Source organism: Miniopterus schreibersii, assembly GCF_964146895.1.
Source record: "Miniopterus schreibersii genome assembly, chromosome: X".
Lineage (NCBI taxonomy): Eukaryota > Metazoa > Chordata > Mammalia > Chiroptera > Miniopteridae > Miniopterus > Miniopterus schreibersii.
This window is the reverse complement of record NC_138104.1, coordinates 84632362-84652232: the sequence shown is the minus strand read 5'-3', so window position 1 is coordinate 84652232 and position 19871 is coordinate 84632362. Positions and strand designations below refer to the sequence as shown.

Genomic DNA, 19871 nt, shown 5'->3' with positions numbered 1-19871 from the left:
GCGTTTATTTTCTTTTTCCTTTTGAGTTTTTGTTTTTCATCAAAATGATAAGAGAACATATATGAAAATATAAAACAAAAATAATTCTATAAAGCATATTTTAAAAATCAGCATTCCCCTCCATCTGTCATTGTATACTCGCACACACACACTCACCCACAAACACACAAATCCACATACAATCATTTTCAACTCTCTTAGTTCTTTCTTTTAAATTTACCTCAATGTAGCTACATGACCTACATAGAATACACTAAAACAAGCCTCAATAAATTTAAATTTATTTAAATAATACAAAGTATATTCTACAATCACAGTGAAATTATATTAGAAATCAATAACAGAAGGAAATTTGGTAAATTCACAAATTGGTGGAACTGAAACAACACATCCTAAATAACCAATGGGTCAAAGAAAAAAAATTACATAAGAAATTACAAAACACTTTGATAAGTGAAAATGAAAACATAACACACCACCACTTTTGGGATGTGTATAAAGAAATGCTGAAAGGGAAATGTATAGCTGTAAAACCTATATAAAAAAAATTTAAAAACCTCAAATCAACGTTCCACCTTAAAAAACAAGACCCTCCTCCCAATAAACCCCACCTCAACCCAAAGCAAGCAGAAGAAAGGAAATAATAAAGGGTAAAGTGTAAGTGAATGAAATAAAGAATCAAAAACAGTACAGAAAATCAACAGTACTGAGTTGAAATCTTAAAAATATCAACAAAGTTGACAAACCTTTAGATAAGCCGATCAAGATGAAAAGAGAGATAACTCAGTTTAATAAAATCCAAAACGAAAGAGAGGACATTGCTACCTACATTATAGCAATAAAAATAATAAGAGAACACCATGAATAATTTTACAGCAACGAATTAGATAATTTGGATAAAACTTCTCAAGAAAAAATAGAAAATTTGACCATCTTCATCTATGAGGTGGTCAAAAGGTATAAACTTCCAGTTATAAGACAAATAAGTCCTGGGAATGTAATGTGCAGCATGGTAACTGTAGTTAACAATACTCTATTGTATACATTTTCTTCTGTAAGGTTTATATATTTAGATTTTATACTTATGTCTTTGGTCCATTTTGAATTAATAGGCATTATTTTGAAAATTTATTTATTTTTTATTTTTAAGATTTAGTTTTGGACTCATGAAAAACAAACCAAGCCTTACTTTGAAAAATGTACTTTCAGTGTCACAAAATAATTTTCTTTTTGAGACTGTCTTTTTTAAAACTGCTGTTTTGCTAAGTCCATAGTATCTCCCTAGCTGTCCATAACTTATTTATCTTGCATAACTGAAACTTTGTGCCCCTTGACCAACATCTCCCCATTTCTCCCTCCTCGCAGCCCCTGGTAACCACCGTTTCACTGTCAGCTTCCACGGGCTTGACTATATTAGATTGCATACATAAGTGAGATCATACATTATCTTTCTGTCTGGTTTATTTCACTTAGCATAATGTTCTTTAGGTCAATCCATGTTGTTGCAAATGGCAGGATATTCTTCTACTTTTAAAGCTTAAAAATATTCCACTGCATTTATATAGCACATTGTCATTATCCATTTATCCTTTCAAGGGCATTTAGGTCATTTCTGTATCTTGACCATTATGAATAATGCTGGAATAAATACAGGGCAGGTATCTCTTCGAGATCTTGATTTCCTTTCCTTTGGATTAATACCCAGAAATAAGATTGCTGGGCAATATGGTAGTTCTGATAACAATACTGTACTTTATACTTGAAATTTGCCAGGAGGGTAGACTCTATGTGTTCTCGTCACAAAAAATAAGAAAAGAAAAAGGTGATGATACAAGGTTATGGATATGTTAATTAGCTTCATCTTGGCATATTTCATTATGTATATATGTATATCAAATCACCGAGTTGTGCACTTTACGTATATACAATAAAACTATTATCACCAATTTTATAGCAAAATAATCACAGATGCAATGTATTTTTTGTCTGTCAGGTGACGACGTATGAATTTAGCTTTCAAGTTCGAATTAATTTCTTTGAATCTTCAAAACTTTACACTGAATATCAGTTGTCAAAGTCCCCTGTGCCTCGGATCCCTCTTATTCGACCGTGTTACGTTCAAGCTACTGGTACGTAATATGAAACATTCAAGTGATGTGCATAAACCAAATATTCGCACTTAAGCCGCTAAAAGTTTAAAAGTAAGAATGATATATTTTAAAATATTAATATTAGAAAGTAAAATTATGATGTGATTGCTCTGTGTTTCACTTAAATTGTGGGTCAGTGACATTGAATTTTGTTAAATAGCATGGATATAATCTCTGATAAGTGACCCTTGCTTAAAAAAATAGGATATAACTTTTTTTTTTGAAAAAGGTCAGTTTCTTACTTTATTCATTGTGAGGGCAGTTTTTAAAAGATTGTATTAAAATTTAAATCATTAAAATACATTGGCTGTAAAATGAAAGGATGGAAATTTTATTTTAGAAAATATTTCCCCCATAGGGATAGGTTACTAAAGGACTAACTACATGTAAAGAAGGATAAGCATATTAAAATTGTGAAATATTTGTCAAATATTTATTTACTCATATTCTCCAAATATTCAAGTATAAAACCAATGCACTCTGCAAACCATAGTTTTGAAAAGCTTTTGCTTTATAGTTTATAATAGATGTTTAAGTATTTTTCAGAAAAGTTAAGTCTAGTCTATACTACATTTTGTTATATTTTGTTTTTATACTTGGCACCTAGTAAGAGAAGCCTCGTTAAAGTAGCATATACAAATAGAGATTTATTTTACTCCCATTTAAAATACAGAATTAAGAATTTCACAGCTGCTAAGGAAGCTCCATGAAGTTTAATGTTTCATCATTATGGAAAATTAGAAAATGTAGAAATACAGTAAATGTCATCTGCAATGTGAATATTTAGAACACACTATTATTAATATGTTGGGATTTAACTTTTCTTTTGTTCTATACTTTGCTTTTATTTATTTTTTAACATATTTGAGATCTTACTGCCTATGTTAAGTTGAAATCTGGTCATGCTTAATACAAAGTTTTACTTGGATGTGATAGGCCCTTATTAATTATATAAATTAAGACTGATAAGTATTATATAATATATCATTCAATAAGTGCCTCTTATAGATTATTTAACCATAACCAGAAGCATTTAGGTTCTTTCTTTCTTTTATTTTTTTCTTAATATAAATATTGTAGTAGTGAGCATTTTTGTTTATAATACTTTTTTCTATTTAAATTTTTTTCTTTTTTAACATTTTTTATTGAATTTACTAGAGTGGCATTGGTTAATAAAATTATATAGGTTTCAAGTGTACGATTCTATAATACATCATCTGTTTATTGTGTGTTCACCTCAAGTCGTCTTCTTCCATCACCATTTATCCCCCCTTTACTCTCTTCTACCTCCCCCATCCCTCTTCCCCTCTGGTAGCCACCATACTGTTGTCTGTGTCTGTAAGTTTGTTTGTTTGTTGCTTTCTGTTTTATATCCAAAATATGAGTGATATCATATGGTTCTTTTCCTTATTTAGATAATTTTTGTAAGTGAGATTCTCTGAATTAGCTGCATTTCTTCTAAAGTACGTACAAGTTACAGCTCTTAATGCATTTTCCAAAAAGGCTTTTGTGAAGAGTTGTGCTCTTTTACCTCTCCTCCAGTATAAACTGTAACCAGCATTGAATTAAAGAAATTGGATACCTTTCTATGTGATTAAAAGTCCATCATTTCAATTTTCATTGTTTTGATTGCTTACAGATTATAATTTTCTATCTTTGTTATTATATATTTATGTCAATTACCTGTTCATGAACTTTGCCTTTATCACTGAGGTTTTGTATTCATCTGACAGATGTCAGTGATCTCTTTACGGTAGCCCACCCTTATCCTCTGGGGATAAGTTCCAGTGTGTCCAGTGGGTGCCTGGAAACATAGATAGTGCCAAACCCTATGTATGCTGTTTTTTTTCTGTATATACATACCTATGATAAAGTTTAATTTATAAATTCAGCACAGTAGGATATTAAAAACAACTAATAATGAAATAGAACAATTATAACAATATACTATAATAAAAGTTATGTGAATGTGGCATTATTAAGTAAAATAAAAGTTACATGAACACAAGCAGTGTGATACTGTGACAGTTGACCTGCTAATCAAGACAGCCACTAAGTGACTAACAGGCTGGGGGAGTATACAGGGCGGATATGCTGGACGAAGGGATGATTCACATCTCAGCCAGAATGGAGTGGAACTCCATAAGATTTTATCACACAACTCACATTGTGCAATTTAAAACATGAATTATTTATACAGATTAAGAAAACAGGACTAAACTGTATTTGTTCACAGATGACATGATTATCTATATAGAAAATCCGAAAGAATTGATAAATCTCTTGGAACTCTAGTAAGGTTTCAGAATACAAGGTTAATATGCTAATGTAGGTCAGTTGCTTTCCTGTATACCAGCAATGAACGAATAGATTTTGAAATTAAATACAAAATACCATTTACATGAGCAGCCTCCAAGGTGAAACACTCATGTTAACAACATATTTACAAGACCTATATGAGGAAACCTACAGAACTCTAAAGAAAGGAATCAAGGAAGAATTAAATAAGTGAAGTGATATTTTATGTTCATATATCGGAAGATACTGTTGTGCAGATGGCAGTTCTTTCCAACTTGATCGAGAGAATTAAGGCAATCCCAATCAGATTCTCAGCAAGTTATTTTGTGGCTATTGACAGATAGATTCAAAATTTATATGGAAAGGCAAAAGACCCACAACAGCCAACACACTTTTAAAGGAGAACAAAGTTGGAGGACTGACACTGGAGGAATTCAGAGTTTACTACAAAGGTACAGTAATCAGGAGAGTTTGGTATTGGCAAAAATATAGACAAATAGATCAATGGAATAAAAAAGACAGCCCAGAAATAGACCCAGAGAAATGTAGTCAACTGATCTTTCACAAAGGAGTACGGGCAATACGATTCAGAAAACATTATCCTTTCAAAATGTGGTGCCGAACAACTGGATATCCACAAATTAAAAAAGAAGAATCTAAACACAGTCCTTAAATTCTTCACAAAAATTGACTCAAAGTACATCATAGACCTAAATATAAAAAATCAAAACTATAAAACTCTTAGAAGATAACATAGGAAAAATTTAGATGTCCTTGGGTTTGGCGATGACATTCTAGATACAACAAAGTCAAGATCCTTGAAAGAAATAATTGATAAGCAGGACTTTATTAAAATAAAATATTTGCACCCGGCCGGGCATGGCTCAGCCGTTGAGCATCGACCTGGGATCCGGGCGATCGGGGTTCAATTCCCGGTCAGGGCACATGCCCGGGTTGCGGCCTCGATCAATGACTCTCTCATTATTGATGTTTCTCTCTCTCTCTCTCTCTCCTTTCCTCTCTCTGAAATCAATAAAGATATATTTTAAAAAAATAAAATAATAAAATATTTGCTTTGCAAAGGACACTTTCAAGTGCCAAAAAGACAAGCCACTGGCTGGGAGAAAATATTTGCAAAAGACATATCTGAGAAAGAACTGTTGTCTAAAATATAGAGAGAACTCAAAAATTCAAGGAGAAAATGAACCAATTAAAACATGGGCCAGACATCTGAACATAACCAAAGAAGATATACACATGGCATATAAGAGTATAAAAAAGACTTCACATATATCATCAGGAAAATGTGAATGAAAACAATAAGATACCACTACAACCTATAAGAATAGACCAAATCCAGAACACTGCCAACACTAAAGGCTGTAGAAGATGTGGAGCAACAGGAACTGGTGGGAATGCAATTGCTAGTGAGATTACATTGCTGATGGGAATGGTAAATGATTTGCTACACTAGAAGAGGACATTTGGTGGTTTCTAAACATACTCTTAACATACAATCTCTTAAATTGTGTTCCTTGGTATTTTCCCCAAAGAGTTGAAAGTTTATGTTCACACAAAAACCTGTACACAAATGTTTATGGCAGATTTGCTTATAATTGCTAAATCTTGGAAGCAGCCAAGATATCCTTCAGTAGATGAATGGATAGACTTTGTTACACTCTGACAGTGGATTGTTATTCAGCACTAAAAAGAAATTAGCTATTAAGCCATTGATACAGATCCTATGGACCTTAAATTTATATTATTAAGTGAAAGAATCAATCTCAAAATGCTACATATGGTATCATTTCAACTGTGTGACATGCAGCCATATGTTCATAGCAGTGCAAGTTACAATAGCTAAGATCTGGGAACAGCCCAAGTGCCCATCAGTAGATGAGTGGATAAAAAAGCTGTGACACATTTACACCATGGAGTACTATGCAGCTGTGAAGAAGAAGGATCTTTTGTACTTTGGTACAGCATGGAGGGAACTAGAAAGTATTATGCTAAGTGAAATAAGCCAGTCAGAGAAAGACAAGTACCACATGATCTCACTTCTATGTGGAATATAATAAACAAAATAAACTGATGAACAAAATGGATCCAGAGACATAGAAGCATGGAACAGACTGAGGGATCTCAGAGGGAAGGTGGGGACTGGGGAGTGGGTGGGGAAAGATTGATCAAAGAACTTACGTGTTTATAAGCATAACCCGGGGACACAGACACTGGTCTGGGGAAGGCCTGGGGAGGGGATGGATGTGGGGTGGAGTGGATCAATGGGGGTAAAATAGGGGACAGCTGTAAAAATAAAACAACAACAAAAAAACAAAAAAAAGATTAAGAAAAAAAAGACAATTGGGATTTAAATGGGGATTGCATTAAATATGGATATTACAAATTAAAACCACAATGAGATGGCACTTCACACTTGTTAAAATGGCTATTGTCCACAAGACAAGTAATAACAAATTTTGGAAAGGTTGTGGAGAAAAATAAACTCTCATTCACTGCTGCTGGGCATGTAAACTGGTACAACCACTATGGAAAACAGTATGGATTCTCCTAAAAAAATTAAGAATAGAGTTAACATATGACCCAGCAGTCTGTCTTCTCGGTAGCTACCCGAAAAATTTGAAAACATTTATCCTCATAGATATATGCACCCCTATGTTCATTGGAGCATTATTCACGGTGGGCAAGACATGGAGACAGCCCAGCCAGGCGTGGCTCAGCGTTTGAGTGTCAACCTAGGATTCAGGCGATCAGGGTTCGATTCTCGGTCAGGGCACATGCCTGGGTTGTAGGCTCCATCGATGAATCTCTCATCATTGATGTTTCTATCTCTCTCTCTCTCCCTCTCCTTTCCTCTCTCTGAAATCAATAAAGATATATTAAAAAAAAAAAAAAAGGACATGGAGACAACCAAAGTGTCCTATGATAGAGGACTGGATAAAGACGTGGGACATGTACACAATGGAATACTACTCAGCGATAAGAAGATGAAATAGTGTCATTTCGGACAACATGGATGGATCTTGAAAATACGCTAAATGAAATAAATCAAACAGAAAAAGTCAAGAACCTTATGATTTCACTCCTGTGGGATATAAAACTAAATGCAACAAATGAATGAAGAAGAAAAATAAACAAATAGTAAGTCATAGACACAGACACCAGTATGGTGGTTACCAGAGGGAAGGGTGTTGGGTGTTAGTAAAGGGTAAACGGAGTCAAGTATATAGTAACAGAAGATGATTTGACTTTGGGTGGTGGGCACACAAAACAATATGCAGATGATGTAGCAATAAATTGCACACTTGAAACCTATATAATTTTATTAATCGATGTCACAGAATAAATTTAATAAAATTTTTAAAAAAAAGGATTTTCTGCCTGGCTCTGTGTGGCTCAGCGGTTGAGCATTGACCTAGGATCCAGGAGATCGCGGTTCGATTCCCGGTCAGGGCACAGACCCGGGTTGCGGGCTCCATCCCCAGCAGGGGGCATGCAGGAGGCAGCCAGTCAATGGCGACTCTCTCATAATTGATGTTTCTCTCTCTCCCTCCCCTTTCCTCTCTCTGAAATCAATAAAGATATATTAAAAAAAGAGGATTTTCCAACAGGTAATATAATATCTTCTCTAATGTACTTTTACAGATTCCACCAATTCTAATCTTCAATAGAATAGCCACTTTTTTTTCTCATGCATGAATGTTATGATACACAATCTACATATGTTTCTTTATTGCCATATTTTTTTCTATTTTTTTTTCACTTCTGTACTGCATTGGTTAAACTCAATATCGAGATTATATTAACTTTGTTTGCTTTTCTCCCAGCTCAATATTTTTCATATTTTATATTTTTTAATGTCTCAAGGATAGTTTTTAAAGTTTTACTTGTACTTAATTACCATTCAAAATACAAAATTGGAATTTTATAGATGTGATAAACCAAGATATTCTAAAAATGTTTAAAATTTAAGTTTTTGTCTTGCTGGCAATATAAAAATAGAAAATATTGTATATTTTATTGTGTCCTGTTGCGAAGCATAGTAAGAATTATTTGTGAGGTTATATCTGTTAATATTTTATCAGTCTATTTTCTTTCTTCTCATAGTATTGCAAGCACCAGTGAAATTATCCAGAACTGAATTTATATTTGATATTCCACCATATGCTCTGAAGTATAAGAAAAGGGTACAAAAAACTCAGGTATGTATAGAGAATTGGTGCAGTTTACAACTGTTTTTTATGATTATGGTTTTTAGTTTATTGAGTTATTATGAAGCATATGTTATAAGACTCATTTTTAGAGAACTTGTATATACATATATATGTAATTTGCATACATATATACATATACATCTCATTTCTCAGAAGTATGTCTATACAGGGTGGGGCAGAAGTAGGTTTACAGTTGTTCATGTGGAAAATAATACAATAATAAATAATAATATAAGAATAAACTCTGTGTTTTGCGTGCTCACAACTGTAAACCTACTTTTGCCTCACCCTATAAATATGTTATATATGATTATATTTTAATTCTGCTACATAAACATCTTGACTTCTCTGGATTATATATTTTATTCTGACTGTAAATATTACTCATGCCTAATCCAAGTAGTGTATAAGAGCCATAGTTCCTTCTCTGTGAGGCTAATGTGAGTCCTTTGCCAATCAAGGGAGAATTCTCTTGTCTAAATTGAATTTTATCACACCAAGTGAATAAAATTACGATGATGTAAAATGATATAAAATAATCTTGCATTTATGAAGGGATTCTTTTTCTCCAGAATTCAAACCAATTCAGTTCACTAAAGCTTCCTTTCTAGCTCCACATAGGAGGTCTTTTGCATCCTCAAAGTTTTATTACAGTTAGAAGTCTTACTGACTGTATGCTTGAAACAGTCACATTTTAAATGCAGAAGAGAACCTTTATTGTTCTCTAGCTATAATTGTGTGTACACTCGGCTATTATTTTATGGATGCAATGTTAAATATTTTCTCCACATAATTTTTTGTTAAGCTACAAAGGTTCAAAATTTATTGTAGGAAAACCAATATATAACGATTGGCAAAAGTAGGTTAACAGTTCATATGGAAAAATATATAATACAAGAATAAAAATACCACTGGCCAGTGTGGCTCAGTTGGTTGGAGCGTCCTCCCGTACACCAAAAGGTCTCAGCTTCGATTCCCGGGTCAAAGCACAAAGCCAGGTTGTGGGTTTGCCCCAGTTGGGGTGCATACGGGAGGCAACCAATCGATGTTTCTCTCTCGTGTCAATGTACCTCTCTCCCCCTCTCCATTCCTTTCTCTTTAAAATCAATAAAAACCTATTCTTGGGTGAGGATTAAAAAAAAAATAATAATAATACAAGAATAAATTCTCTTTTGCGTACTCACAACTGCAAACCTACTTCTGCCCACCCCTGTATATGGAAAGTGACGTGTATGATACATACAGTTTGTATATGAAGGTTCAGTTGACACAAGGATTGGAAATGGTTGAAGGAAGAGAAGTGAAATTCATCTTACATGCTGGGTAACTAAAGCGAATTGTCTAAAGTTGACAAGAAAAAGGGCTAAAGATATAAATACATTGTTTAAAGTTGCCTGGTGACTAGTGGAAGAATTAAAATAATACAAATATCCAAAACTGGGAGGTGGAGAAAGGAGTGGAGGTAGTGCACATGAGCTAAATCCCCATTTTTATTAGCATATCAGTCAAGACATGGTATCTGAATCTGATAAATTATGAAATAGCCATGTGGTGGTCAAAGTCATGTCCTCCAAATTTGTTTAATTCTTAATCCCCAGAACTTGTGAATCCACTAACTTATTTTGCAAAAGATACTTTGCTGCTCTGTAATGAGATTAAGATTAAGGACCCTGAACAAGGGAGATTATCCTAGAATATCTAAGTGGTCCCAATCTTTTCACATGAGTGGTTAAAAACAGAGAAGCTCTTCTGACTGTGACCAGAAGGAAGTGTGATAATAGAAGAAGAGCAGGGAGATGCGATGTTGCTGGATGTGAAGACAGTGGAAGGAGGCTACCAGCCACAGAATGTGTCTGACCTCTAGAAACTGGGAATGGAAGGAAAGAGATGCTTTCCTAGAGCCTCCAGAAAGTGTCTTAATTTTTTCTAACACCTTGATCTTAATCTAGTGATATCTTTGTTGAACTTCTAACCTTAGCCCTGTAATATAATACATTTATATTGTTTTAAACTACTATGTGGTAATTTGTTATGGCAACCATCAAAAACCATATCAGCATCACAGTTAAAATAAAGTATAACTATTAGAGAAAATAAGGTATAACTATTAGAGTAAGTCATATGAGCATCACAGTTAAAATAAGGAATAACTATGAGAGAAAATCCAAATCAGAATTGGCTAAAATTGATTGCTTCTGGGAACTGTTGAAGAGGAGGGGTTAAATGAGACAGTTGTTTTTTATAAGCATTTTTGAGCTTTTGTGTAACCTATGTACAGTATTATTTTGATAAAATTATAAAGAAAAATGATACAACACACTAAATGAATTAAACAATGTTTTTCTATAGCTGACTGTATTGGTTCTATTCTTATGATAGGATGTGGAAAGTGGATAGTATTTAGAGGTCTTATACCATTACCTCAATTTCAAAATGACAGAAATGAGTCATTCAAATAGCTATTATGATTTCATGTCCATCTTTTGTTTGAAAAGATGTTGTTTTCTTTATAAGGTACAAATGAACTTTGTTATATAGTATACAAATATTAGAACTAAATATTTAAGTACTAAGAGACATCCAGAGTAAAATTGACTCATTTTTTATTTTTTAAAAATATTTTAAACCAATCATGCTTTATAAAGAAACAAATTACATTATTTTGTTGTGGTTATATTGTATGGGCCATTCTATAATCTTCAAAATTTTGAAGAGTAAAGTTAATTTTAAAGACCTGCTTTAGCTCTGGCCAGTGTGGCTCAGTTGGTTGAGCATTGTTCGTGCACCGAAAGGTCACCCTTTTGATTCCTAGTCAGGGCACATACCCAGTTGGGGGTACATATGGGAGGCAACCAATTGATGTTTCTCTCTCACATCGATCTTTTTCTCTCTCTCCCTCTCCCTTCCTCTCTCCCTAAAATCAATAAAAACCTATTTTTTAAAAAACAACCCTGGTTTAAGGTTTTACTTTAAAACTATGTTGCATTGGAAAGATGAGTCTGCACACAAGTCATCCCCATAGCTCCCAGATTTATGAAAGCATTACAAAAACAGTGCTGAGAGGTTCTGTATATTTTTCACAGACCTTTTTGTAATGTTGACAACTTACACAACCATTTTCAGACCATTTTTCAAAACTAAGAAATTAACATTAGCACAATATTATTAACTAAACACATCCTATTTGGATTTCACCAGGTTTTCACTAATGTCCAGTCCAAGATTCTATATTTCATTTAGTTTGATATGTGACAGGCTGTTGCTAAATTTTTTATGACAATTTTAAGGTCTGGCATATTTTTCAGAATTTTTTTTTCTTTTTTCTTTTTTTTTTCCTGTTCTTTATTTTAACCTTAAATAGTTTGTGTCTAACTTGTCTTTGGTGCTGTTGTTGCATCTGCTTTTTCCTTCCATGGACAACATAAAATCATTCTTCCAAATTACAGTGCCTAATGTTAAATATGGGTAATGTGTGGAGCAGTCCAGGAATTCATTTCTTTTATTAATCAAGATATAATTCACATAACATACAATTTTCCACTTTAAAGTGCATAACTCAGTGGTTTTTAATATATTCACTATTTTGTGCCACCATCGCTGCTATCTCATTTCAGAACATTTTCACCAGCCCCCAAGAGGAACTCCATGCCTGTTAGAAGGTATGTTTCCAGTTCTCTTGGGTGTATATCTAGAGAGTGGATGTCTTGGGTCATGTGGTAACGCTATGCTTAACTTTTTGAGAAACCACCGAAGTGTTTTCCAGTGAATTCATTTTTGTTAGTCACTTACCCTTATGTCCTTCTTGGTTCAGTTCTCCTACAAATACTCATCCTTCCCTGGTTGGTTGTGTCCATTGTGATGTTCGGTGAGAGATGTGCAGAGGGTGATACCTCCCACCTCAGTGACAGGTGCTACTTGAAGGAGCATGCAAAATAGCTGCTCTTTGTTTTGTTGTTTTTCTGCAATTTGACAGGAAATGTTTATTTAAAGACATTCATGTCCCCAGAATTGTATGCAGATTCATTTGTGGGTTCTGTGCCTATTTCACCTTCATCTTGATAAATGGCCACATTCTTGTATTCATCTTCATGATGATGATGATATCACAGCTTGCTAGGTGCATTCCTAGTACAGGGCAATGTGCTGAGAGGTTTACATGTTATTTAATTTAATCTTCACAATACACTTCTGAAATGGATATTTTAAATCCCCTTTCACTGGTCCAGACCAAGGTTTAAATCAGTGAAGAAATTCCACATTGCTGGAGGCTGACAGGACAGCGGGAAGGTGCTGCTATGCTGGGGCCTCCCGTTCCTTGGAAAGGTTAACATATGAAGACTCAAGTGTGATTCTTTGATTCCAGACAAACTTGGTATTTGAAAACCAAGAGTATGCCTTACAAATAAAAAGGAGAAAAGAAGAAGGCCTCACACAGAACCACCATGTCGTTTCAAATTCTATACCTAAAAAAATATATGAGGGGGAGATGACCACCCAAGTAGCATGCCATCACCTTCTAAATTCTTTAATATTTAAGTGTAATATTTATTATAAGTTGTATTAGGAAGATTATTTCTTATTTTCACTTTAGTATGACATTTTAATGTTGTCCCTTACACATACTCACCATAAACCTACAAACATGTACACTAAGGATTATCGGCTTTTAGATCCCCAAGATAAAATATTCTTCCTCTCCCAGATTAATCATAGTCGTAGCTTTTCAAGTATGGAAACTGTTTTGTGCCTCAGTGGGTTTCCCTTGCTGCATTTGGTGCCGAGGGAAATCACTGATTGCTTAGGCAACAATGGTATAAACTGTAACAGCATTTCCTTGAATGAAAGCATGGCCACTGGTAGCATAGTAACAGGCAGCTCTACTTTATGAAATGTTGGAGGTTTTCCCAAAATGCTTATAGATTTTAATACTATTATAGGACTTTTAGAAAGCTATATCTTATGCAAGAGCATGTCAACGCAATTCATGAGATAAGAAATAGAAATGGCCAGTAGGTAAATAAAAATCTGTTCAGCCTTTAGGTGCCAAAAAATATAAACTGAGATGAGATATCAATTATATTTATTTATTTATTTATTTATTTATTATTTATTTATTTATTTATTTATTTATTTATTATTGAACAGGTGTATGCACATGGTACAAAAGTCTAGAATACGATATTATGTACAATTACACAATAAATATTCTATTTCTCTCCTATGCTATCCTCCAGCCATTCTCCTCTCTAAAATCAACTATCATTACCAGTTTTTTGTGAACCACTTTAATGATTGTCCATGAACATGGGAATGTGTATATATATATATATATATATATACACTTACACATGTATGCATTTTATATATATGTGTGTGCATGTATATATATATAAAATATATATATAATACTATGCACAGTGTTCTACACCTTGCTTTCCCCTCATAACAGTTATTCTTGTAAATTTGTCCATATTTATACATATATAGCTGCCTTGTACTTTATCACCCTAACATTTAAAAAAATTTTATTCATTGGGGTGACATTGATTAATAAAATTATATAGGTTTCAGGTGTACAATTCTATAATATATCATTTGTGTATTGTACTATGTGTTTACCACCTTATGTCAAGTCAGAATGTTCTTTAATTTAGGTTTGTCTGATATTTAGCACCTGACTACACTGAGTTCTTATTTTCCATGGGTTTTGAGAAGAATGTAAAGGAGGCAAAACGTTCTTTTTGTCATATCATGTGAAGGGAGTACATAGTATCAACATGACTTTGATATATATACCAAATTTCCAACTATTTTTCTCTTTCCATGCTCTGTACTTTGGAAGTGAGTTGTCAATTTCAGCCCACACTCAAGGAGTACAGGGTCAACCTTGACCTTCTGGAGGGGAATATTTTTTGGAATATTTCTGTAAGAAAAATTATTCTCTCCCTTTATTATTTATTTATTTATTTATTTATTTATTTATTTATTTAATTTATTCATTCGTTCATTCATTCATTATTTATTTAATTACATAATCTGTCACTGTGAACTCACATGTATTTATTTTATACTGTCAGTTATAACCCAATATTACATTATTTATTTTGCTGCTAAAATTGTTTCAACTTTGGCCATTGGGAGCTTTTTTAGATTGTACCTTTCACATACTCTCACCATTATGATTTTTAAGCATTTTCTTATTTTCTGGTACTACTAATGGTCTAAGCTAATCTTTTATTTTATTTGTCCAAGCTCTAGAATCAACATTTTCTCTGAGAAACCTCAGTACATTTTATGGGGGAATGATATTTATTTTTTAAAAATTTATCTTTATTGAAAGTATTACTGATGCCCCCCATTATCAATGCCCCCCCATTGATCCCCTCTACCCCGAATCCACCCCCACCTCCTCTAGGCCTTTACCACACTATTGTCTGTGTCCAGGGTTTATGCATATATGCATATAAGTTCTTTGTTTAATCTCTCCTCCTCCCCACTCCCCACCCCTTCCTTCCCTCTGAGATTCGTCAGTCTGTACCATGCTTCTCTGTTTCTGGATCTATTTTGTTCATTAATTTTGTTCATTAGATTTCACACATGAGTGAGATCATATAAAACTCAATCAGGAAGAATCAGAAAACCTGAATAGGCCAGTAACAACTGATGAAATTGAAGCAATAATCAAATGTTTTCTGGGAATGATATTTAGAAAACAAGATCTGTGCAGCAGGTGTGCTAGGTGCTACTGGGATGTCATGTGTTCTAGACCTGTTTGGCAAAAAGAGCAAGGAAATATTTGTTTGTTTACTAACCCATGAATACACATATAGCTATAATTATCTTTATCATCTGTGACATGCACCTATAATTATCTATCCATCTATCCTTGGTATCTATATCCTCTCTCTCTCAACATGCATTCAAATTGATATCTCCAACTGTGACTCAAATCCAGCACTACAAGGTTCATTCCATTCTTTCTCTGTTGCTTATTTTTCACCGTTTTCTCTGACAGTGAGAGATCTGGCTTTCTTATTTATTATTTATTTAATTTTTTTGTAACCCTATCATGCTAGCAAAAAAGTTTTATAATTTTTAACCTGTAGCCTGTGAGAGGTGCTAACACGTTTACCAACTAGAGTACAGTGTTTATAAAGAGGAACTTTTTGTATTTAGCTTTATAGTTTCTAGTCAAAATGTAGTTTTCCAAAGTTACTTAGGCCATTTCTCCCCATTCCCAATAACATCAGTGAGGTTATATCGTACATTTGTAATACAGTTTGTTGTAGTCTATGATTCATCCTATGATTCTCAACATCTTGGTTGATAGTTTAAAATTTAATACTTTTAAGTTCACACTTTGTATCATACACCTGTATGGGTTTTGAAAAGTGTATAGAATAATTTATTGACCACTTCAGTACCTTACTTACAGAACAGTTGCATCACACCAAAAATTCTCTGTGTAACAGAATAGTTGCATCACACCAAAAATTTTCTGTGCAGTCAACTATTCCTCCTCCTACCAACACTTGGCAAACACTGATTTTTTTGTCCATCTACATAATTTTGCATTTTCAGAATGACAGGTAATTTAATTGTATAATTTGTAGCCATCTGGGTCTAACATCTTTGACTTAGCAAAATATATTTAATATTAATTTATTTCTTTTTATGAATGCTTCACTCATGTTATCACTGAATTTTATTCTATTGTATGGATATAACACAATTTATCTATTCATTAGTTGAAGGAAATCTTACTTGGTTTTTCTAACAGTGTTTGGTGATTATGATCAAAGCTATTATTTATAAACATTCACATACAGATTTTTGTGTGGACATAAATTTTCTGTTCACTTAAGTAAATACGTAGGAATGGGATTACTGGGTCCTTTGGTAGGTGCATGCTTCAAATTATAAGAAACTATCAAACTGTTTTCCAAAGGGGCTGCACCATTTTGCATTCTCACAATCCTGAATGAAGGTTTTTGTTACTGTGCATTCTTGCTAGCTAGCATCACAATTCTGATAGTTTGGTTTTACCTCAGTCTCTATCCTTTGTGTACTTTTTGTACACAAAGCTATGAACATATTTGCCTACCCTTTGTTTGCTTAACAACCCTTTTAAAACATTGTACCTATGATTATGACTTTTAATTGCTTGACTTTGTACATAGGCCCGTCAAGTTTGTATGGTTATGCCAACCAAATTTTATATTGCATATTATAATTTTTATAAATTGCTTCTTTTTATGTTTTTTGTGTTAACAGCATCTTGTCTTACATAATTTCTCAAAAAAAGATGTGGAGTGGACTTTGGACATTAGTGAAACTGATAAACTTTTCATAGATGGCATATTCACCTTTAATGTACTAAGTGGGATTCTACAACCAAATGCAGAGTGTAAAATTTCCATAAGGTTTTGTCCAAGTAAGTAGTTTTTCCTATATTTATTGTTTATATTTCAATTTATTTTTCACATACTGTTTTATCATGTATACAAAAGTTTAACTTATTTGTTATATGTTTTAAAAACTGTTTTAAGAAGTTTCTTACTAGAATTTTATAGTAACCATTGTAAAAAAAATGGCTCTCAATGATCCTCACCTCCTGGTATCCATGCCCTTGTAATCCTTTCTCACACCAAATAGGGTTGATATATAACCCATGGGATATTATGGATGTGATGGTGTGGGCCTCCCAAGACTAGGCCAGAAATGGCTTGTACTCTTGGCTTTCTTGCTTTGGGGGAAGCTGGCCAGCATCTCTGTTTATCTATATTTCCACTTCATTTCTGGTGGGTTTTTTAAATTACAGCAATCTTAGTGTATCTTTGTATAATTGGTATGACAAATTTTCTCTCATTAAATATCTATTACAAAAATTCATGGCAATTCTTACAGTTACTTTTCAAAATTAACTGTAGTTTCTTTTTCCCCAGTTTCTAGAAAAAGGCACATAATTGAGTTTTTCACTTTAGAGAATAGCATGTTTTTTCAGTAATTAAAGTTTTATTTTATATGCATCTTTATGCTAATGAGATTTTTTCCATTATTCTTTTAAATTAACTATCACTGTATAAAAGGGATATATTTATATTTTATAAGGCACTTCCGTACCGAACTTCTCTGGTTAGATCTGGAAGTTTTTCAAATATTATTCTACATTATTTCCTAAGAAAGTAGTTTATAATATAAAATCATGGTAACTAATAAAGTTGTGTCTCTTTTTACAATATTTATCTCTTTTCTCTTCCTCTTCCCCCTCTCCTTTTATTCCTTATTCTCCTCCTGAATCTGCTAATACAATGTTACTACGTTATAGTTATATTACATTAAATTTTAATTATAATTGTTACTGTAATCTGCCTGAATATATTATTATAATGGCAGTTTGTTCAAATTTTCTTATTTTGTTTTTAAAAAATATATCTTTATTAATTTTGGGGAGAGGAAGGGCGAGGGAGAGAGAGATAGAAACATCAGTGATGAGAGAGTCATTGATCGATGCCTCCTGTACGCCCCCTGCTGGGGATCAAGCCCGCAACCCGGGCATGCGCCCTGACCGAGAATTGAACTGCAACCTCCTGGATCATAGGTTGATGCTCAACGGCTGAGCCACACCGGTTGGGCTGTTAAAATTTTCTTGATTCCAATAGTTTTGCTTTGTATATTTACATGTTATGAAATTTTGTCTAATGTATCTTTCATAAATAAGTACATGCATTTAAAATATTTTTTTTTCCCTACAAAATGCTGTTTTCCTAAATGCTGTTTGTGTAAGACATTGTCATTTTGTCTTCCTTTTCTCTGCCTTTGGGTGATGTATCACTTTATTTTCAATCTGTGTCTTGTAAATTTAGAATAAGTATTATAAACCAAAGGACCTTGCTTTTCTTTTTGAGCAAGACTGAAGTGTAATTTTTAGGAGGGGAATTGAACTTATTTACATTTAATGTTATAATATGTTTTCATTTTATGCAATTTAAAAAAAAAATTATTTTTCTTAAATTATATGTATTGATTTCAAAATATATTTTTCCTATCAGCTCTAAGATGAAACAGTATCAATGAACTTACCCACAAAGTAAAAATCATAGTATGCATTGTTTTCTACTTTCAATATCTCAAGAATTTGCTGAAATAATTTGGAATTTTATTTCCAGCTAGTGCGTTTTTGTGAAAGGTTATGCATCATTCAGTTAGTCACACTTCTTAATCAGTTCTGGAAGTTTCTTCATCTCTTAAGCATCAAGGTAGCATGAGGCAAGTCTGTAGCAGATCAAAGCTTGCAGGTTGGATGAGAATGCTGGGTTTGTCAGGATCAGACAGCTGGACAGAGACTGGAATCTCTGGGGATTTGGAGTTGAGTTACAGAGGCCTTTTGATTTGGAACCAGGGTAGCATCTTTGGTAGCCACCAATTATTCTAGTGCAGACTAATTTTACTTTTCCTGGCTCACATGGCACTGAATACAGCTCTTATAACTTTTCCTTAGTAGCTATTTCCAAATAGAGTATTCATTCCTTTTCTGTTTTTCTGAGTTGTTTTTACCACTCATTAAGATGAAGAAACCGCTAGAAGAAAAAGATGCCTTCTATTTTCCTTAAATTCTTCTATTTTAGATATCCTAAGAAAGACAAAATTCACACTCAGATGTGATTATTTTTTAAAGTATATTTTTCTTAATAACACCTTTATTAAAATTTAATTCATATACTATAAAATTCACCTTTTAAAAGTACACATGGTCGATTTTAAGATATCCTTAGTTTTTCCACTATCACCAGTCTAATTTTAGAACATATTCAACACTTGAAAAAGGAAAGCCCATACCCATTAGTAGTTACTCCCAACTCCCCCTCCAGTCACTCACTGGTGAACATTAATTTATTTCCTGTCTCTAAGAATATGATTACTGTGGACATTTCATATAAATAGAATCATACAATGTGTGTTCCCTTGTGACTGGCTTCTTTCACAAAGCAAAATTATTTCAAGGTTCACCCATGTGGCATCAATTAATATTTCCTTCCTTTTTATTTTCAAATAATTGTATACCTGTATTACATATTGTCTATTCATAAACATTCAGTTTTCATTCAGTTAATGGACATTGGATTGTTTCTACTTTTTGCCTATTATGCATAACAATTCTGAACACTCATGTATAGTTTTGTGTGGGAAT

General features: G+C 33.2%; 1 protein-coding gene across 1 annotated transcript in view; it reads left to right on the top strand.

Moving 5' to 3' along the window:
- The window catches only part of CFAP47 (cilia and flagella associated protein 47), a gene marked incomplete at both ends in the record, with an annotated part of 352044 nt that overhangs the window by 74423 nt on the left and 257750 nt on the right, over positions 1–19871 (top strand). The window contains 3 exons of the mRNA XM_081125415.1: positions 1994–2129; positions 8574–8668; positions 16955–17114. Coding sequence (XP_080981541.1) covers positions 1994–2129; positions 8574–8668; positions 16955–17114 — 391 coding nt within the window. The remainder of the gene's footprint in view (positions 1–1993; positions 2130–8573; positions 8669–16954; positions 17115–19871) is intronic.